The following is a 23,558-nucleotide window of genomic DNA, read 5'->3' as shown; positions in this document are numbered from 1 at the left end:
AATGCATTTACTTCAAGGGAGGCAACCCAAAGCTTCATCCTGTCCTTACTTCCAGTTCAAAGTCCAGCATCTCAATCAGGTCCAGCTGTGGCTCTTTGCAGCCTGGTGCCCCATGAACTAGGGTTCGTGTTAAGTGCCTGCTGTTCCATCTCCCCTCCCCACCCTGCTCAAGCACAAACCCAGTATATAGCAGTGGAGCAGTGGGCAGGAAAGCTACAATTAAGCTTCCCATTCAAAAAAAAGGTGAAGTGGGAAATACAGAGCAGTACGTGTCCAGGGAGAACAGTGAGATGCTGACATGGCAGGCACTGAAGACACCCTGCCTGACAGTGTTCAGGATCTCTTGCTTAGACCCTTATTATGCATCTGAAAAGAATTGTTTTGTCCTTTATTCTCCCTGGCCCTTTGGGCTCTACATATTTGGGTGCTTCTTCCTTGTCTGTTATCATCCATGGCTGAATCATGGAAAGGAGTACGATCACTTTCTGCTTGTACAATTTGGGAACCTGGTAACAATTTAACAGAGTTTCTTCACCAGTACCACTTTTAAAAGTGATAGATTTCATACCTCTGGGCCTTCATTTGTTACATATGGCAGTGTTTACACCTTTATTAGAGTCTGTCCAGAAAAACAGAAAATTCCAGGTCATTCAAATGGTGGAAATTTAGCACGGGGAGTTAGCTACATGTGTGATAGAACAGAGAAGCCAAACAAACGATGGTGAATAAACCCAGAGACTAACAATATCGGAAAACTGCTGCACACCCTAGGGATAGAAGGGCAAGAGAAAGAAGTGATGTTACCAGATATTATCTGAGTTTTTAGCTTTGATAAGAAGAAACCATCAACTCATTATGGAGTCATCCATATTCTTTCATCTTTCTGTGTCCCCACATAGTAAGCACTCAAATGTTTAATTGAACAGAGATACGCAGTAAACCTTCCACTGACTTCAGTTAGAGGTGCCCATCAGAAAATTAAAATGCGGCAGAAATGATGGTGTTCAGTACTGAGATGATCCTTAATTGGGGATAAACTGCAATTAGTTATTTTGGGACCTTTTTTAGTAACCCATTATTGGCATTTAGAGAATGAGAAATTGTCAAAAGTTTTAATTTAAATATTCTCTTCCTGTATACGACATTTAGAGTTTGGAACAATACCAATTCTCATATAAACATAGAAAGAAGAATTTAAAAGGAATAAAGTCTGTAGGTGGTTCGTGCCAAATTTTTTTTTTAAAGGATGGGGTGGGGAGAAATAGAAAAAGCTTTTCAGACTTGCTGGGAAATAGCAGTAAGAGCTACAGAGGATGTATAGCTCTGTCTTAGTCTTTGACTCTTCTTGTGGAATCACCTTCTGAGTTGGAAATGATATATGTTTGTCTACTGGTTTGAGCCAGAAATTACTAATTTATTTTCCTTTACTGTTGTTTAAGAAAGAATCTGTAAAATATTCCATTGGCTATTTCAGCAGTCAAAAAGAACTCTTTCTAGAATCTGATCATAATTTTTGAAAACATCACAAATGCCGTTTAATCTGCTTTTGGCTGAGCCTTTATATGCTGAAGTGTGTAGATATGCTGGACTGAACCTGGCTATGGGTAGGTTTGAGAAAAGACTCAAAATAGTAGATATATTTAACAACTTGGAAGATGAGACTATGACTATTTTGTTTTTCCTAGAGAGAGAAAGAGCCTTGCCTGAAGATTTCTCCATGCATATTTTCACTCATACATGGAAATGAAGGTTTTTTTTTTTTGACAGAGCATGTCAAATTCAGTTGCCATGATTGCTTTGAAAACATTTTATCATACCTGAGCATGTTTATAGTTCTTTCATTTTCTTAGAAACTTCAAGCTTTTTTACTTTTCACGTTGCTTTAAAATAAGAAATGGCTTAAAATATGATGTACTGTTTCATATCTTCATTTTATTCTCCAGAATATAGTGCTTCCATTTAAAAATATTCATTAAGGCGTGAATGTAGGCTGTGTCTAAGTAGTGTCATGACTGACTAAAAGGGGAAAATACTTTTTTTTTTTTTTAATCTACATGGTATGTAATATCTGAAGAGTAAGCTTTTCTTTCCTGTGTTGCCTCTGTGGGATGTGGGATTGTGAAAAAATGACTTGATAATTTGGCAGTTTTATTAAAAATAATTACTTCGTTTCAGTCATCATAATGTCATCTTTCTAGTTTTGAAAACACGTAGTCAGGAAAAAAATCCTTCTCTGATATTGATCTAGAGCAGAAAATGTGCGACAGTCGGTCTTTTCCATCTCTAATTGAGTTGATTGCCTTTAACACTGCTTTGCAATGAAAATATTAAAACATGAGGTATATTTTTGCTGCTTCAAGTAATCGGTTTTGCTTTTTGAGCGTGCTGTTTGTAATTTCAAAGGATATTTCTTTCTGGACTTCGTTACTCTGAGGAGTTTAGAGGGGTCTTGAAATTACAGGTGTCTATTAAGTATTTTCCAAATGTCAATTCAACCATAGCCGCCACGCTATTAATTCATTATGAAGTGACACAGGAAGAGAACTCGTTATGTGATGATATGAAAACACATATTTGTCAGAATAAATAAATAAATAAACCAGTCTGTATTGAAAACCCATCTGCTGTGGTGGGAGTGAAATGGTTTATTAGACACATTTGGGCATGACACCACCTTTTCAAACAGGAAAATGTATAGAAAAGGTTTCAGTTCTACTCCTTAGACGTTCTGTATTATGCACCTAAATGTGTTATTTTTGTCCCTTACAGGTGATATTATACCCAACTTCTAATAGCTCCAAGTCAGCTGAGTTGCACCGAATGATCGTTCCAAAAAATAGCCAGGACTCTGACTTAAAAATCAAATTGGCAGTGCGAATGGATAAACCACCACATATGAAACATAGTGGGTGAGTGTACTTGAAGATGTTTTTCTCCTGAATTATTGGATTTCATTTGTATCACTTTTGTCATTTTACTGAGAGCCAATATATCAGACATTCACATGGAGTTTTCCCCCCAAAATTACATTAATAGGTTAACTTAATTTTTTAAGTCTGTAGACATCTTTATAGCTGAATACATGGGTATTTAGTTAATATAACTGATTGCATGCTAACACACTATTGGTACTTGATTGTGTTGGTATTGCACATCACTTATATTGATAAAGAACAGTGCTGTATGGAGATAACGTGTAAGATATATTTCAAAATACAGTAATAGTTGAAACAAGCCTAGAATTCAGATCCCCAGAAATGGTTAAACCTACATAGACTACATTAAAGTTTAATGGTGGTTCAGATATAACTCAGGAGGCTGTACAAGTTTTGACGGGAGGGCCGTGAGTGTTCATTCTAATATGTGAGTGGGAAACTAGATCAATACGGGAGGAAACTGATGTTGGTGGATAACCAGAAGTGCAGGGACTGGCCCCTGGGGATTGCTGTGGGTCGGAGTCAACTTCCATCTCCGAGATTCTTTTTCCCTTTGTAGCTGATGAGGAGACAGGTCTGAACTCTTGAATACAATTCAATGAGTTTTTTAAAACCCAGGTCTTTCTCAGATTAATACTTCAGGACTTGCTACAGCCAAATTCTAGCATAGGGGCATTAGCCACTAGGAAAGAATGTGAAGACTTTTCTTACTAAGGAGAGAAGCAGTTGCTAAAGTGTCTCATCCCAAGTTTAGCAGCAAATCTAACAGTCTGTGTGCATTCCTGTACAGAGGGGCATCTCTGCTGGCTTTGGAGCCAAGTCACTAGCACTGTGGCAGAGTTAACTGGTAAGTCCACAAGATAAGGCTTCTTTAGATGACTGTTAGAGAAAACAAAGTTAGGCTCTGAGCAGAAGGCAGCCCAGATGTATCTACTACAGCTGGCATGAGCCTCTAAGGACCATATTGCTTCCTTGGTTTGGGTGGGCAGTAGTGTATGCAGTGTCAGAACTAGTCTCACTTGGGGGAAGAAGACCTCAGCAGGTGGGCTCTGAAAGGGAACAATAATTTAGGTATCCCATAGTATGACATCTTTAATGTAGTAATGCAGAGACTAACTGTGACTCATGATGCAGATGGAGTTCCTGGGATTTAATACTGAGAGTTCTTTCTTCCTACCTCCATCTACCTGCTCACTGTTGATTTATGCAGCAGACATGGATTGAGCACTTCCTCTGTGCCAACCAGAGCAAGCCTCCATGAGATACCATCCCAGGCCTGAAGGAACTGGCTAGCCAGGGATTCAGGCTTGTATATAAATAATGATAATACTGAGTGATAAGCGCTACAAGAGGGGAATGGGAACGGGTGGAAATAACACCTGATTCTAGCTGGAGTCAAAGAAAGTCTCACAAGACAACTGACTTTTGAGGTGAAGCTTGAGGGATGAATTCAGCAGGTGGGCAGTGGGGAGGAAGGGCCGTCCAGCCACCAGCCACATGGCATAGTGTATACATAGGCGGGAGGTCTGGAAGGGCCGTTAGCCAACCATGGCAATTTTGGTATGGCTGGAGAGTGCTTTAAGTCTAGAGAGAGTACTACTGCTCTAAAGTGCTTAGAGACTAGTAGAAACTAGAGGGAGATAAAAAGGAACACATTATGTTCCAAACATTGTAGTTATTTCCCTACTATTTTGAACTCAGTCTCTTGATGAATAGCACAGCAAGAAATGGGAACCTATGCACTGTAACGCCAAGATGGCCCCTGATTTACACATGGGCAGCACTGTGATGCATACCCTTAGAGCCTTCAGATTCACCCAAGAACCAGGATTGAATATGAAGTTGGGCACATAGCAAGTTCTGAAGCCTTCAGCTCCCGTGGAAAGAAAGCTCTGCTCTAATCCTTGGCATTTTCTTGCTCTAAAATGCTCCAGGGCAAGTGGTACAATCTAGCTGCTTTCTAAAACTTGATTTTTTAATTTTTTTTTTGCTTTTTTAATCACTCCTTTGCAATGAAGGAGAATTGGTTTGTATCACATCTCAGAGACCTTTGACTAAATTAGGACCCCCAGAATGGTTCTGGAGTTGACTTCTGCCCAAGACTATGGGTAAAAGAGATGACTAAAGAGAATATATCATAGTCTCTGAACTGAATCTGTAAAGCTCAAGAACTATCGTGACCTGCCTTTACGAAGATACTAGCAGGCATTGCCAGACATTTGGGTAACTGCAGTTTATGGTATGTAAAAGGAAGAAATTCTAGAACTGAAAACATCTGTGATGTTGTTCTGCTAGTTGGTGTGTTATGGAGCATAATTAAGAATATCATATTTCCTAAGAGTTATTCAAAAAAACTGTGTAAGACCATTATTGAATGTAATAATAATGATCAACCAGAATTTCAACATTGCTATAATAGCAATTTATCACTATGGGCAGGGACCACAAGCACCTGTCTAGGTTTCTCAGTGCCTGTGTGGTAACAGTTTTAAATATTTTGAATATCACCCCTGTGTTTAGATGTATATGGGAAAACATGACTTGACACACACATGACTATCCTAACCTTATACATCTTTTTCTGTGGTGCTCCACAGATGGATTTTACTGAACTTAATTACGTATAAGAGAAGGTCAACTAACCTTTTTCTTCCAAGTGCTCTGGCATATGCCAAAGCAGTGATATAATAGAATTAGTAGATTAATAGCATTTTGCTTTCAGGCTGGATTATATTTTGTTAATAATTCATCCTATAATGAATGATTAACAGATGAATAATGAATAATTGAAAAAGAGACAGTTAAAAAATTAATTTACCTTTAAAATACGGCAAACTCCTTTTATGGATAGAGTTGTCAACTGGATTAAACAATAAATTGGAGGGTTATGGATTTTTGTCCTCAGAGCACTTTTCAGAGCTAGAAATCCTTTGGGACTTTAGTCATAAAAAACCTATTCTCTGTTTTAATAATGTGGGCACCAAGTATATCTCTCTTATGTGAACTATTTTAACATGTATTCTCCTTTATTCATTTATTATGTGTATATGGCCCCTATATTATCTCTAAGTAAATATTTTTATTAATGTTATCTGTATTTTTATGTGTTCCTGATTACACTGTAAGTTTCTTAGACCTGTCTGAACCCCTCGTACCTCCCACCATGTGTAAACAAGGATAGATATTAATATAAATAAAGATGAAATTGATAATAATGTGCTCCTTAGAGTTTTAAGGAAAAAGTAATGACAGTAACGTGCATTCCTAAGTTGAAGAACCTTAAAGGTTTAGAGCGATTTATAGGGGATAGGGTATAATTTAATGTAAAAAAATACCTAAAATAAATGAAGTAAATGGTGTTTGAACCTCAATTGTTGCTTTTTTTTTTGGCGGTACGCGGGCCCCTCACTGTTGGGGCCTCTCCCGTGGCGGAGCACAGGCTCCGGAAGCGCAGGCTCAGCGGCCATGGCTCACAGGCCCAGCCCCTCCACGGCATGTGGGATCTTCCTGGACCGGGGCACAAACCCGTGTCCCCTGCATCGGCAGGCGGACTCTCAACCACTGCGCCACCAGGGAAGCCCCAGTTGTTGCATTTTAAAATGACCTTTTTTTGAACCAGAAGGAAAAATATAACCAATCTAAAGCTCATGCTTCTGGTAATTAATCAGTCTATGACTATACATTATAGATTTTTAATAGGACTGACTACATGCAAATGAAAATAGATCTTTAATTTGGATAACATTAGCATAATGACTCATTCAAAGCCAAACTAAACATTACTGTGTGACATCTAGCTAGTAAAAATATGGGTTCATAGGTTTCCCTGGTAGCACAGTGGTTGAGAGTCCACCTGCCGATGCAGGGGACGCGGGTTCGTGCCCCGGTCCAGGAGGTTCCCACATGCCGCGGAGCGGCTGGGCCCATGGGCCCTGGCCGCTGAGCCTGTGCGTCCGGAGCCTGTGCTCCGCAACGGGCGAGGCCGCAACAGTGAGAGGCCCGTGTACCGCAAAAAAAAAAAAAATGTGGGTTCATTTGTTCTTTGGGGGTATGTCATATAAACTAATTACATAAACTCTTATATAAATCCATTAAATGAACTTCCAGCTAGGTTTTGAGTGGTTAAGTAATTCACATTCAGCTTTAGAATTTATCTTCCTTCTTTTTTTGGGTGGCTGGAAGACAGAAGTGTTCGTGAACAAATGGACTATCCTTTAGCATAGCCTAGTGGCTGAGAGGCAGTATTAACTTAAATCTCAGAACTACTGTCGTCATTTTTATTAAATCATGTTTTCCTAATTCAAATGTTATTTTCTCAGCCAAAAGAAAGGCAAAATAAAATGGGGCTAATAAAGCAAATGACTATTATGACAAATCTACAACTGGAAAGGAGAAAGATGAAAATTCGTCACAAATATGTAGAAGCATTATGACCGGGATCTACCTAGTCTGCATGAACCTGATTACTTTTATAGTTAAAAGAAAGAAAGAAAAAGAAAACTTCATGAGTATATAACTGTAGAAGAATTATTTCACAGTTAAAATCAGTAAGATAAAATTTTAGCCAAATCACTACCATATAAATCTCATAATTCTCTGTGTGTAAAGTCATGCTTGGCAGTTTGAACATTTATTGAATGAATAGATGTTTTGAAATACTTTGAGAGTATCGTATATAAAACTCCCTAATTTACATCATAAAGGTAGAAAAGGCCCTGGGTCCATTGCTTGCTGCAGGGGCAAGACAGCATGTGAGCTTCCAGCAGGAAGAACAGGATAAGCCCCAAGCTGGCTGCATTATTGGTTTCGTGTGCTTCCCTGTAGAGAGGACCGGCCAGGCATTCAGGGTCTGCTGTGTGATGCCTACAGAACCTTTCAGTCATATTCTTAATGTTCAAGTGTGGCATTTGCTCCTAAAGTGAAATGACTGCACTCTCATAAAGTTGAATTATTTTGTTTATGACTTAGGGTTTATTATCTTCAAGTAGTTTAGGGGACAGTCTGAGGACCAAAAGGAGGAAAATCTTATTTTTGTCAAATTGGCACTTACTTAGAGGGTCTGGACCTTCCCAAAAAAAAAAACAAGTCTGTTTTTTTCCCAAGGAAAATTGATGCCTCATTTTAAACCGACCTTTTAGCATGACTTTTCTACATGTCCTTGTCTAAAATAACCATGTTTTGACATCTCTGCATTCCCAATTTATTACCTCATTCTGGCTCTTACCCCAGTTTCATAGAAATCCCGCTCCTTGTAGCCTTGCCAAAACTTCTGACAAAGTGTTTGCTAGTTTCTTAATAAATGATTGATTCTTTTTCTGAATACAGTTTTCAGGAGAGAAGTCTGTCTGTGGTCCTTTAGTCATTGTAGAATGATAAAAATTTTCCAAATACCTTAATACTCATGTCATTTTATATATACTAATATAAATCATTAAGAGTTATGGTTTTCATTTTAATTAACTAGTGATCAATAAATTATAATGTTAGAAACATTTTCAAACATAGCTTTAATAATTATTAAACTAAATGTTTTAACTTGTTATACTCCTTTACAAAACTTCTCTGATTTCTCCTGTGACAGATTAGTTTGTCTGCAACTTTAAGCTCAAACTGTGGCTTTCTGTTCAACACAGGATTTTTCTCTAGGAGGCTAACATCTTAACATATGTTATTTTCTTCTACTTTTTATGCATCAAATAACTATCCTCTTGCTTTTAGACACCCTTCAGTATCACATTTGGGCATCTTAAACAAAGGTACTTTAGGTCAAATAATTAAGGGTAGCAGATGAGTTCCTTTTTTCTTTATTTTCTTTCAGAAACCACAGACCATATTCATTGGTTATCTTAATTAATTTGGAGCACTTTTCAAAAAGGTATCGTGAAAACTATTTCAGCATACTATAAAATTTTATAAACAGTTAATGCACATAATTATGATGGAATGGTTTCTTCTTCTTAATTGATGCCTTGCCGTAAAATTTTTGTACTATACACTTGACACAGTGGTACTTTTTATTCATTTGTGCATATCCAGAAGTTTGGAAGTAGTAACACTGTGTTAATAAAGCAAAAATCTTGGGCTGGTTAAAGGCCTGGGCATTGTGGAAGGTCAAGACAAATTTGTACATTATTTGAAGGTATTTATTTTTAGTTCATTTCTCTGATACTTGTAGCTGAATTGTGGCCTAGATGGAGGACAGTACTGTAATCATTTGAAGAGTAAGCACTAGTTTAAGAGCCAAGGTGCTGGTATTTTGGCCCCAGTTCTGTCACTAACTTTGGGTAAGTCACTGCATCTTTTTTGGCCTCAGTTTCATCAATTACTGAAGGAGACAGTGAGCTAGAATGAAATTTGAATGGCTCCTTAGACCCCTGGAAAATTAGAACTCAGTGAATCATTTCCTCCCTGACCTCTCCAGATGCATATTTTACTCATTCCATAGTATGTCATCAGAGAGAGGGTGTAAGGGTTCAGGGAGAATAGACGTGGTAAAAGCAAGGGCAACATGGAGGGATATGGCAGATTTGGGGGTTTATTCGAATCCTCTCAAGGCAAGGAAAGGAAGTATCATGACTGACTTAGAAACATCAGGCTTCTGTTGTAGAAGATTAATTTGAAAAATACACAATATAGAATTGTTTATACTCTGATGGTGTTAAACAGATGCATATGAAAATTCAGAAAGGATATATACTAGACATACTAAATACAACTATGGGTGAAATTGTTTTTGTTTTCCAAATTTTCTGTGATGTCATCATACTTCTTTTATGATGAAAGAATGCAGTTTATTGAACTGAAAAAGAAAAAGGAAATAGGTTTTCTTGTCACTAAAAACAGTTAAATTTGTTTTACCAGAAATCTGATTGTTAGGGAGACCTTTGAGAGGATGCCTTCAGGAGAGCCTGGGAGGAGTCCTGCCCTTCCAGGATTTAAAGGGACAGTGTTGTTTAGGAGTGTAAATTCTGGAGCCAGACTGCCTGCCTTCAAATTCTGGCTCCATCACCTAGTAGCTAGGAATCTTGGGCAAGTTATAAAACTTTCATAACTTTGCCTCAGTTTCCTCATCTGCAAAATGAAAATGTTGGTAGAACCTACCTCATAGAATTGTCTGGAGGAGCAATATTTTAATGTGTATAATGTGCTTACAGGGGTGGCTGGCTAGCTCACAGTAATAATATATTTAGCTATTAATAAAACCCTAAGGCAGGTACATCTTTGAGTTGAGATACTAGTAAAAAAAGGAAAAATATTAAATATTTAAAATATGAAACAGACCAAAGCACTTTAAGAAATAAGACATTTCCATTTCACCCCAACTTCTGACCCCCTGTTCTACTCTTCTCCAGCACTCAGGAGGGCTGCAGCTGGGCAGTAGGGGGCCTGGACTGGGAGACCTGGGCTCCAGCCAGCTCTGCTTTCAGGTAGCACTGAGTCCACGGTCACGTGCCTCCTTGGTTTCTTCATCTTTATACAACATATTGAACTCATTAAATGATCTTTAAGCATCTTCCCGCTCTGAAATCTTTTAATTCTTTAAGTCTAAAATTAGGATTCCCTTAAGGAAAGAAAGGTGGAAGTGTTTATATTCCTGGCAGGGTGGGATCAGTTAAGTGGTTTTCAATCCACATTATTCTCTTTGAGGACATTTCCATAGACAGGAAGCAACGTGCAAAGTGACACAGAACACAGACTTTGAAGTTAGACCTGGGTTCAAATTCTAGTCCTGTCAGTTTTTATGCAAACTTGGTCAGGTCTTAACTTCTCACAGCCTCACTTTTCTGCACCATGAAGTTGGTTCTCCTGAGCATGAAATGAGATATACTGATAAAGCATGTAGCACAGTGCCTGTTCCATAGTAAATTCTCAGTTAACTAGTAACAATCATTAAACTAAACATTAAAAAAAATTATAATTCCTTAAACAATAATACAACCTTCTTCTAGTTTTAATCACATCATTTGACTTTATTTGGAAGGAAATGCTCAAAGACAGATGGGAAAATAGCAGTGCACAAATCCTCACTGATGCCTTGAGAGTATAAAAGTTATATCCCCCATTAGGGCCTTCTGCTTAATTGTTAGGCTTTAGTTTACATTTTTATTTGACAGCTGTTATGGCTGTAGGTGGTGGCAGTGGTTTGTTTCTCTTTGTGTGTGAGTTTGGGTGCTCACTTTATTTTGTCTACTCTATGTCCAAAGGAAGAAAAAGGAAAATACAGTTGATTCTTGAACAACATGGATCTGAACTGTACATGGCCACTTATACTGGGATGTTTTTCAGTAGTAAATACTGCAGTACCACACCATCAGCGGTTGGTTGAATCCAAGGACGCAGACGAGCCATGTATACGGAGAGCCAAAGAGGATTTTTGACTGAGTGGAGGTTCAGCACCCCAGTCTCCACGTTGTTCAAGGGTCAACTGTATTGCCTAAGAGCTTTCGTCTGTGTCTGAGCAACTGACTTGAATGATTTATCTAAGAAATAAGCTCAAGTTCTAAGAAAGAACACCTGGAGATCATTTCATAGCAAGTGAGAAGAATCTGATAGAATTTCTCTCTTTATTTTAGTCCAGTGCAGTCTAACTTCTTTTAAAAATGGCATGTGCTCTCAAAGTGTATTATTTTAAATAACTAGTGTGGTGCCTTTTGTATGTTTAGTGCAATTGCTAGTTTTAATTTTCTTAAATCATTAGACAAGTATTACTTGACCAACATAGGTCTAAACAGTCTATCAGATCTTGCTCTTTGTGGTATTAAAATTTGTTCTCTTTTCAGTAAGTTGTTGATCTCAATTTGTATATACCAAATAAGTTAGTTTTAATTTCATCTCAGGTGTTTTTTTTGTTTTTTAAAATTATTGTTGTATATGTGCTTTGTTTAAGGAGGCATTGGTAAGCCTGAATAGCTTATGCAATACTTATTGAGTAAAAGACTTTTATTTTGTAGTTAGCATAGTACCCAAGACATTCAGGTAATTGAGTAGTCAATTATATATGCTGATATTTTATGAAAATAATCACTGGGAGTGATTGGTGTCTTTGAGATTAGAGTTCTAAAGCTGCATCTTGGACATTCTTAGCTGGCTCCAGATAGAGGACTGTAACAGTTGCTGATGTTATTACAGAATACTCTTACTCCACATCCACCCCCGCTTCACTTGTGCCAGTTTTCAGATCAGATGCCATCTCTGCAGTGAGGCTCATCTTGACCACCCTGTATAGAACAGTGCTCTTCTTTCCTTGCTGCCAGCTCTCTTAACCTGCTTCATTCCTTAAACTCTTATTACCTGATATTATAGGTAGTGACTATTGCTTATAGACTGTCTCACCATCTAGAATGTTATCTCCATTTGGGTGATTTGCTGTAAACTAGCTCCCCAACCAAATCTAGTTTCTGTAAGATAAGTACCTTGCCTTATTCACTGCTATTTTTAAACCCAGTTTTTAGAAAATTGCCTACCACTTAGCAGAAGCTAAATAAATTTTGTTGAATGAATGAATGTCTTCTTTTCCAAAGAAAGAGGAGAATGCAGAGCTTATGTTCACAGATCTTTTACATTCAAAGTTTTGGATTGGTTGTTTGGATATATTGGTTATAAACTTCAAATTATAATGCTGTCTAACTGGTACCACTGTAATATAAGTTTATTGGAGTGTGCTTCAAAACATTATTGCCCCAGAAGAAGTGCAGGAAACTTCATTAGTCCACAGATTTCTATATGAAATCTAAAAGTTATATTATGAAAAAAAAATGTATTCTTGTCTAAAAACTTTGTTATTCTCTATAGCGATGCTTTTTTTTAATGGCTTTTTTGTCTAAACTATGATGAAGGAAGTAAATTTCTAATATCTATTATCTGCAAACATTTATGTTTAGACTATTCCTGTGATATGTGGTTGGAATGTAGGAGGAGGCTTTAGCAGCATTTTGTGTGGGTAGCATTATACCTCAGGGTTCGTATATAAGAATGACGTATCACGTAACCCGTACTTATTAAGGGGAAAAAAGAACTAGGCTTGAGCTTTGTTCATACTATCTTTTTGGAATCAATAAGTTATTCACTTTCTTTCTCCTACAGCGCCTCCTGATTTGAAGTAGTCCCATTTATTTCACAAGTTGTTCTGTCAATTCTGTTTGGTGAACACTTTTACTCCATTTACATAAGCTCAAAAATACTTCATGAAAATATTCTTCCTGACAACTGCCAAAGAAGAATGAAGAGAAACCAAAAAGGAGCCAGCACTTTGGTCATCAGTCAGATAGGAAGGGTCTTGGGTACATTACATGGGAGAGGAGTCGAGGGGACAAGCAAAAGAATGGGCTGATTGCTACCAAGATTTGTAAAGATTTCAAAGGGTCCAAACATGGCCCAAATCATCAAGAAATGTAGGCACCTGAAGATTACATAAATTAGAAAGAATGAAGCATGGCATCAGGGCAACAGCACTAAAAGAATTTGACCAACGTATGTTGCAGCAAAGCTGGCCTCATTTGGAAGCCCCAAACAAAAGGAGGAGTAAAATAGCTTAGGGGCATATGAGAGAGGTCCAAAGGGACGAAAATGAGTGTTGGTGGGAAGTAGTGATAGATAGGGTAGTGTCTGGAAATACAGAATTGATTAAAAAGAATCTCTTCAGAAGTAGCCCCAACGTGTCTAGTAGTGTACTTAATTCTGTAACTCTTTCTGTAAATAACACATGATCATTAGGAGTATTTCCTAATCTTCTCTTTATGATCAGAGCTGGAGTTTAGCAGGATTGGGTATTGGTGACAGGAGGTAACATCACAGCCACAGTTTCCCACCGAGACTGTGTTTGAAACGCCTGAAAATTGTTGTAAGCCCAGGATCATGGGGAAGATAGCAAATGAGCTTGTTTTAGTCAGATAGATGTGTGTTCTGATTATAAAAAGAATCATCACCACAATTGAAATGTTCATTAGTACCAGTGTTGATGACATGAATGGAGAGCAAAGGGTTTGCAAGTATTAACATTTCTAATCATTTGTCCTGGAATCATTTATATCCTTAAGGGATAGTACGCTAGTATTAAATCAGAGGAAAAGCACATCTTATTTTCATAATTTTAAAAAAGGAATGTTTATTGCCTTTATAAAACGATGAGTATCTTTTAGTGTCTTTGTTTATTTCATGTATCAGAACTTATGAAAAAAAGTTTTTTAATTTCTTTTGACAGTAGGTTAGAAGGGCATAGCAATAGAACAAAAGTCAGAGAAAATTTGAATATCAGCTCTTTCCAGCTTTGTGAAATTGGGAGCCTTATCCTTTCTGCCAGTCAGATTGATCTTTACATTTGTCTTTAACCACTTCCTCTTCACCCACTGTAGTTAATACCTCTCTCTCTATAGTCTTTCCCACAGATAAATCCATTCATTCTGCCAACCCCAATTCAATCTCTATTCTAACAGCAACAACAAAAACAACCCAAAACACTGTTCAGTGCCTTTTGTACTGATTTTCCTGTTTCTTCTGTTTTCCAACGCAGTCAGGAATTTAGGAATACTATTTAATATCTCTACTAAAACAACTTCTAGTGCTTCCCCATTGTCTGCAGGATTAGAGTTACGTTTTTTAGCCTAGCATTCAAATTCTTCAAACACCTGTCCCCGTCTAGTCTTTACAACTTTTTCTCCTTTCCATACCCAACACAAACCCCCAGCTTCAACCAAATCGATCAGTTTGTATACACTGAACATGCTTTTACTAACACAACCCTATTATTTCCACTTTTTTTATTAACAAACCCTGCCAGTCTGATACTAGGTTACACATTTTCTCACACTAGTACAGACGTACCAAGAAAAGTAGTTTGTTAATCTAACTTCCTCTTGGTCAGAAACTCAGCTAACCCTCATCACTTCATCTCCATGCCCCTGGTTTTGAGGGAACTGCTGGAAATCACTCAGATGTCCATTTTGATAAAACGAATAAATTTATAGAAAGGTTTAACCATCAGATTGACTAAGTATATCTGATGTTAGGTGTGTTTGTAGTGAAAGATGTGAATAATTGATGAAATTAATGAAAACTACTAAAGGACAGTATAATACCATAGCAGTACCACTTTGTTGCAGTGGCTGGAGTGTACAACCCGGCTGTAGCCCCATCACTGTGTACTTCTGGCGTAAATTTCTTAACTGCCCTGGGCCTCATAATTCACTTGTAAAGTGGAATAGTAATCACCTCTTTCACAGGGTTGCTGTGAGGGTTAAATGAGTTAGTATCACTAAAGTGCCTGGCACATAATGTTCAGTACATTTTAGCTGTTCTCAGTAAACAATAATTAATTCAAACTATGATTTACAAATAAGTGCCATGGTTTTTTTTTTTTTTTTTTTTTTTTTTTTTTTTTTTTTGCGTTATGCAGCCCTCTCACTGTTGTGGCCCCTCCCGCCGCGGAGCACAGGCTCCGGACGCGCAGGCTCAGCGGCCATGGCTCACGGGCCCAGCTGCTCCGCGGCATGTAGGATCCTCCCGCACTGGGGCACGAACCCGTGTCCCCTGCATCGGCAGGCGGACTCCCAACCACTGCGCCACCAGGGAAGCCCCCATGTTTGTTCTTAATGAAAGATTCTTTAAATTTTGTAGTGCTTTACAATTTTCAGAAGTTTCACACATGTGAATGCCGTGTTTTAATTTTATGATATAGTATTATATAAAAATAATTCCTGTGACCGAGATTTTCCTATTACCGTAATAATATATATTTAATATAAAAACTGGAATTATAAGAGAATCAACATAGAAGTCACCTCATAATAACAACTTTAAAAAAAATCTTAGGTATAAACACAACATTGTAAATCAACCATACTTCAATAAATTTTTTTTAAAAAATAAAGGAACTGGAGAGAGAAAAAGAATCTTAAGTATTTAAAAGTTAAAAATAAAAGTACCTCTCTTTATTCTCTGATCCCACCAGCTGTATCAGCAATTTTGTACATGTATCTTTGTTATGTTAATATATTCAACTTACAGTAATTTATTTTAATATTTATTTATTTGGCTGCATCGGGTCTTCGCTGTGGTACGCGGGATCTTCCTTACGGCGCTCTTTGCAGCGCGCGGGCTCTTCGCCGTGGTATGCGGGCTTCTCTCTGGTTGTGGCGTACGGGTTTTCTCTTCTCTTGTTGTGGCACAGGCTCTGTAGTTTGCGGCAGGTGGGCTTAGTTGCCCCGCAGCATGTGGGGTCTTAGTTCCCCGGCCAGGGATTGAACCCGCGTCCCCTGCATTGGAAGGCGGATTCTTTACCACTGGACCACCAGGGAAGTCCCTACAGTAATTTTTTCCCTTTTTTTGGCCTACAGTAATTTTTGATGTCTCATATTCCACCACTGTTATTTTCTGCCAACATCGACCACTCTACGTATTTATAATGTTCTGACTGTTAGAGTCATATCATGAATAAATGTGTTAAAAATTATTTCTTAATTAAAATTATCCCTACTACTTGCATTCCTACAAAATCAGTTGGTTTTAATAGGTTATGTAAAGTGAAAAGTTGAACTTTGTGAGACAGAGCACAAGTTGCCTTAATGATGGAAGGGTAATAAGTGAAATGAAAAATGACTAGGCAAGGAGGAGAAAGTGTTTATCCTGCTACCGAATATTCAGCGAATGGATTATAGCTGCGATCTTGCCTTTAATGTTTCTTGTGGTAATTGTCAGGAAGAGGTATGAAGAATCGTGGGACCTTAATAATATGCCTTGCCATTTTAATTGCCGAGAGAAGCAAGAGAATCTAAATTGCCAGGAGATGCTTTACTAATTAAAGTGTCATTCTACATTCATTCTGAAATAATTAGTTTGAATATCTGTAAGAGCTGAGATATAAATTTACTTCCAAATTCAAGAGCATACCCACAGCAGACTTTGTTAAAGTGATCTGTGGTTGGGAAAGGTTAACAGTCATAAAATTTTAAATGTTACTTTAATTTGGTACAGGTTAATTTTTTATTGGATTGATTTGGAACTTGAACAGATAGAGTTTAAAATACTTTAAAACTTAGTGTGTTTTTAAAATTGTTATAACACTGAGTTCCTAAATTGTTTTCAGCTTTCTTGAGTATTGATGTTTTTTTCATTTTTTTGTTTCAGCATTTTTCACCATTTGGGAAAAATCTTCTTTAATAAATAATGATGTCAATATTATATGAATTACATGTTCTCTTAATACTCCATAGCAACTTATAAATGTAGTCATATTCAGTGGACTCTTAAAATTCTAGATTACATCTCAAAAACTTCTGGTTAAAATAAATTCACCTAAAAGGACGTGTACTTGAGAAGAGTTTAAACAATTACATGTTTCTCTAGAATTTGAGGCACAGAAATTCACATACTCATATTCCTCATTTCATGGCACACTGTCACCAGCTCTTCCTCTGTTTTACTTTTTAGCCCTTTCATCCCTTGTCCCATCTCTTACTCGGCTCCTACCTGCATAGGTGTCCATCCTGTATTGGACAGTGTATCTTTGAATGTTAGGTAACCTTATAGAATATGTTTTGTATGTGTATGTCTTTTAAGTTTATATATTTTGTGCTAAAGATATCCAACTTCTTATGTTTTCATTAAACATTAAGTATTTAAGACCTATGTACATAATTATGCTTATATTATTCTAGGTCACTGCTTCTTGATATTATGTACATTCCATAGTATTTATCATATTTTACCTATGCAGTCCTCTTATGATGACCACCCACCCGAACTGTCTCCAGTCCATCACCATACACAGTGCCCCCTTGATTGTCCTTGTTCATGTCCACTTGTAGGCCTATGTCAGAATTTCTCCACCATACATAACCAAGAATCAGATATACACATACTTTTGTTGGTTTTAGCTGTTACAGATACCCTCTTGATCTGTTATCTGACGGATAACCTTGTTGAACAGAAATGCTTGGTAGTCAAATTCATCAGTTTTCTTTCTGTGTATTTGTGCTTTTGGAGTCATTTTAAAAGTATCTTTTACCCCTAAGTCGCAGAAGTAATCCCCTTCATTTTCTTCTTTTAGGTTTAAAGATTTATCTTATACTTTTATGTCATTAACCCACATAGAGCTCCCTTTTGGAATGGTGTAATAAGAAAGGCCTCTAACTTTGTTTATTCAACAAGTCAGTTTTCCCACACTAATGTGTGGAAGGCAACCCATCCTTCCACCTTTACTTTTGTGGGATAGAAGCATAGTACTGATTGTAGTAAGCTGACTTGATCAATTCTCTTATTCTAACAATTTATTTTGTTGTAGTTTTTCTGTAGGTGATTGTGTCACCTGCAAATAATGGCAGGTTTTTCCTCTTGATTTGCTGTCTTCACTCTCTCTTTTTCTTGTCTTGTACAATGGGCCTAGGCCTTGAATGCTATGTTATTTAGAAATGACAGCAGGCAAGCTTGCCTTTTATCAGTTTTAGAATAACTAAATCTGTATTAGGGTTCTCCAGAGAAAAAGAACCAGTAGGACGCACACGCACACACGCATGTGTGTGTGCACTAAGAGACTTATCATAAGGAGTTGGCTGTTGTGATTATGGAAGCTGGCAATTCCAAAACCTACATAGCCAGTGGTCCAGTTCTAGTCCAAAGACTAGAAGCTGCTGTAGAACCAGGAAGAGCCAATGTCCCAGTTTGGAAGGTTTCAGACAGGAATTGTCAGTGTTCCAGTTTGAAGGCTGTCAGACAGGAGAATTCTCTCTTGCTCAGGGGAGGGTCAGCTTTTTGTTCTAGCTAGTTCTTCAACTAATTGGATGAGGTCCACCCACATTAGGGAGGGCAGTCTACTTTATTCAGTCTACTGATTTAAATGTTACTGACATCCAAAAATATCCTCACAGAAACACCTAAAATAATGTTTGACCAAATATCTAGGCACCCCATGGCACAGTCAAATTGACATAAATTAACCATCCAATATCTAAAATTTCTTTTATTAAGCACAATCATTGCTTTATGTTCTTGATATACAGCTTTACTAAATTGTTTATCAAACCATAAATTGTTCACCTTTATCAAATGCTGTGTGTCTATTAAGGTAGTAATATTATGTTTCTCCATTAAGTCATCAATATAGTGATTTTCATTGGTAGGTTTTCTGATGTTCAACCATCCTTACGTTCATGGAACACAATGTTTTATTATTGAAACTATTTAAAATTAAATGAACTTTAAATATTCTCATCAGTTTATCTGACTGCTAATGAGTTTGAGTAAATTTCCATTTGCTTTTTAACTAGTTGGGCTTCTCTTCTGTAATTCATATATTCATCTCCATTGCCAAATTTCTCATCTCTGTTTATAGGTGAAATTGGCCTACAATTTTTTTCTTTTAATGTTTTCATTTAGTTTTAATTTGGGGAATCAAAGTTACGTTAATCTCTTTAAACCTCTTGGGCAGTTTTTTTCTCAATTTTTTTCTTTTTCCTTTTTATTAAAATAACTTGTATAAGAGGCATTTTCTGTCATTGGAAGTTTGTTAAAAACTTATCTTACAACATACCAACTAGAATGACCAAATTCTGGAACACTGGCAACACCAAATGCTGGAAGGATGTGGAGCAATAGGGACTCTCATTCATTACTGTTGGGCATGCAAAATCGTACAGTTACTTTGGAACACAGTTTAGCAATTTCTCACAAAAATAAACATATTCATACCATATGATCCAGCAATCATGCTCCTTGGTATTTACCCAAAGAAGTTGAAAACTATGTCCACACAAAAGCTGGACATGGATGTTTATAGCAGCTTTATTCATAATTACCAAAACTTGGAGGCAACCAATATGTCCTTGAGTAGCTGAGTGGATAAATAGTGGTACATCCAGCAACAGAATATTATTCTGTGCTAAAAAGAAATATCAAACTATGAAAAGACATGTAGGAACCTTAAGTAAACTTAAGTGAAAGAAGTCAATCTGAAAACGCTACATACATGCTGTATGATTCCAACTCTATGACATTGTTGGAAAGGCAATATTTTGGAGACAATAAAAAGATCAGTGGTTGCCAAGAGGTGGAGGTAGGGAATGCACAAATAGGCAGAACACAGAGGATTTTTAGGGCAGTGAAAATACTCTGCATGATGCTATAATGATTGGTATATGTGTATCATTACACATTTGTCCAAATACATATAATGAACAATACCAAGAGTGAACCATGTCCTAAACTATGGACTTTGGGTGATTGTGATGTGTCAATATAGAGTCATCAGTTGTAACAAATATACCACTCTGGTGTAAAATGTCAATATTGGGGAGAATTTGCTTGTATCGAGGCAGAGAGTCTAAGGAAATTTCCATACCTACCTTTTAATTTTTTCTGTGAGTCTAAAACTCTTCTTAAAAAATTAAATTAAAAAAACCTTATTTGAATATAAATATATTCTTAGTTGATTATATTTTTATGATGTATTCTTATTTCTTGCAACTCTGTGATATGTTTATATAACTTATGTATTTATATATCATTTGTATAATATGATTGATATCACTATTATATCAATTTACAGAGATTACTGAGGCATAAAGAGGTTAAGGAATTTGACCAAAGTCTTATAACTAGTAAGTGACCATGATTTAAACTCAATTTTGTCTCATTCCAGAGCTCATTCTCTAAACCACCAGACAACATTGCCTAAGAATATACAACACTTTTCTCAAGTGATAACCAGGTGTTCACAAAACTCAAATGGCACCATAGGCCAGGCAAGCCAAACAAAAGTGTGAAATGATTAAGTTTTAAGGTCAGAAAGAGTAGAATAATAGTCAGGGTTAGTGGAATCAAGATAACATGCCCTACAAAAAGAAATTCAGAATCGGTTTTTGTGATGCTGGACTTTCAGAGTGTATCTGCAGCCCCATTTGGCCTATCAGGTCACCGTGTTGCATCTCTTGGTCACAGGAATTATCCCTCACTGTTCTTACCTTTGAATAATTGTTGAGGCTTTGCTAGTTGCCACATACTCAGAAATAGCATTTGTTTATTTTCTTAATGAGTAAGGAACCTTAGACAGTCACATATTTTGAAAGTGATTTTAAGAGAATGAAAGGAATTAAAAATTAATGCACTTTTCTTTTTTTTAAACCTCCTTCATATGTTCTTTTAAAATAATGAAGTCCCCATTGATGTACAGTGCTATTATTCTGCCATCTAATCAGATGATCTTTTTCATTGTCTCCTCTGTGATTATCTGACATTAAGGCTTTAGAGGTATGGCCCTGCTAGTTATTGAATAATTTGCAAACTCTCAATATTAGGGTCTTGATTTAGGACATAATTCAGCATCAGTCTGGTATTTATTCATACTCTCAGAATTGTGTCAGTCTACAAGCTTGGCATGGTGAATATCTTAATAAGTAAATTTTAAGCCTGTGTCTTTGTTGTAAATTATATTCAAAAAAGCAAGTCTTTTAGCCATGTGAATATATTTGGCCCCTCTATGTGGTTACTTTGCTAAAATACATTTAGATACCATGTTGAGAAGGCTTTGTTGAAATAGGCTTTATATGTTAAAAACTTCGAATATTCCTAGTTCAAGGAATTTACCTGAGTACAAAAGCAGATGGTTTTGATTGTTTAAAATGTAATATTAGGAAACAAAATTGCTCATGTTAAAGTACTCTAGAGTTTAGATAAAAATCAAAAACATCCCTTTAAAAGAATTCAGATACAATAAATAGAATTTAGATCACCAAATATTCAAACTCCTAAATCGGTAGCAAATTAAGTAACACACAGGGCTGGAGATGTGAGTATTATATAATGAAGATAATAAAGGAGTTGAATGTGATGTGCCTTGGGTGCATGTTAGTAGCTAATTCCAATATGAATGCTTTGCAATCACTTGCCGGTTGACATGCGTGTGTTCAGCTAAATGGAAATCTTGGACGTTCTCTCATACACCCCATTATTTGTAATTGAACACCTGATTTCTATCATGCAACAAATTAACATCTGCACTGGATCTTTTCTGCATATGGATACAATGATTAGAATTTTGCAGATAGGCAGATACTTGAAAACAAAAAGACAACATTGTGAAACACTTCCAGCCATAATTTTTGATTACATATTGAGAATCGTTTAATTATCTTACTCCATTTAATTAGCCCTTCTACTTAGGTCAATTGCTTTTTTTATTAACATGACATGTTAGCAGTTTGTTAACTGTCATGAAATAACATGAGACTTTTCAGGGTATTTTTTGTATGAGAAATACACGGGCCTAAGGAAGCCAGGGGAAACGCGAAGAGGTAAATGTATGCATTAGCCCCCTTACAGCATGTACCAGTGCCACCGAAGCCTGTGTTCCTCGGAACGCTTTGAATTTCTGTCCTTCCATTAGGCAGAATGAGTTTATCTGAGCAGTTTACAAAAATGTGAGACTGTGGATATACATTTGAAATAGATGTCACTTTTCTGAAATTAAGAGAATGATGAAAAGTGAAGAAGAGATGGAGACACACATGTATATAAATAAATGCTAATAGGTGGGAGGAAGGTAGGCAGAGAGATACATGCATGTAAGAAAATTAAGAGAAAGATTTAGTCAGCCTTTAAGAAAATTAAGAAAAAGATTTAGTCAGCCTTTAAGCCCCAAGACTCTTCACCAGTGTTTTATGTTAGAAATAATTTTAACCCATCCGCAGTATCCCTTTCATGGCATTGACTAAGGTCCTTTAATTTATTGATTCCGTATATGCCTGTTGAAGTAAAAGAATATATATAATTCAGCTGATAAGTTTTTAAATGAATTAGAGTGCTACAGAATGATATACAAATTGCTATGGAGTGTACTGTAAAGATACTATTAATTACACCTAGGAAGAAAGATTGATTTTCTTCCTAACAATTCCTCCCGGGTTGTGGCACAAATAGCCGCACTGGGGAGGCAAGTGTTTAGCCAGAGCCCATTTAACCACCTTGCATTATATTCTATCATTTAAGTACAGATATTTCTTTCTAAACCCTAAGTGAATGCTTATTGCAATCCCATCACAGCTTTGAGGAGCTATGTGATGGTGAGAATAAAGAGCATAGAATAACACTGGTTTCTCTCTTATTTCTTTATATTCGACTTGATTCTAAATAGGTTTTTGTGCTTACTTCATGCCAGCATAGAATTTAAGCACTAAAAGAGATCTGGGGATTACTTGACCCAACATTAGAGTTTTATAAATAAAACACTGAGGGAAAGAGTGGTAAGCCTTTCCGAAGTATGTGTGGGTATTTATTGCGTTAACCTGTCCTGAATGTATCCTGGCAAATACAAAGATAAGTTTACCTAACTCCCTCCCAGTGAGAATTGTTTTCCTTTCCCGTTAGTAACATTTTCATGCACTTGGGGGCACTATGATCAAATTTAAGAAGAAAAGGGAAAAGTGTTATTTTGTTGGGTTTATTTCAGTTAGAAAAATTGTTCCTAATATTACTATAAGGAAACCTTAACTAATTATATACTTTTAGGTAAAATACCTCGTAAATATATACTTGAGGTGGCTGAAGTTTTTGTTCAAACTTCAGAATAGGTGTAGATTAACCAGTGGTTAACGGGTGTTGCCTGGGCCAGGAGTATCGGCCTCACCTGAGAACTTG

The 23,558-nt window shown here is 36.8% G+C and overlaps 1 protein-coding gene across 6 annotated transcripts in view; it reads left to right on the top strand.

Annotated features, from left to right (window-relative positions):
- CADPS2 (calcium dependent secretion activator 2) overlaps positions 1-23,558 on the top strand; it is a 487,398-nt gene that overhangs the window by 250,343 nt on the left and 213,497 nt on the right. For 4 of the 6 annotated variants that reach the window (XM_081243761.1, XM_081243760.1, XM_081243759.1 and 1 more), the window contains exon 8: positions 2,770-2,909. In XM_081243761.1, coding sequence (XP_081099887.1) covers positions 2,770-2,909 — 140 coding nt within the window. Of the gene's footprint in view, positions 1-2,769; positions 2,910-8,754; positions 8,812-23,558 lie in introns of all 6 variants that reach the window. The other 2 variants (XM_081243757.1, XM_081243756.1) reach the window with 1 other exon arrangement.

Source organism: Mesoplodon bidens (genome assembly GCF_964165515.1).
Source record: "Mesoplodon bidens genome assembly, chromosome: 9".
Lineage (NCBI taxonomy): Eukaryota > Metazoa > Chordata > Mammalia > Artiodactyla > Ziphiidae > Mesoplodon > Mesoplodon bidens.
The sequence above is the reverse complement of the archived record's forward strand: the minus strand, read 5'-3'. Positions and strand labels throughout refer to the sequence as shown.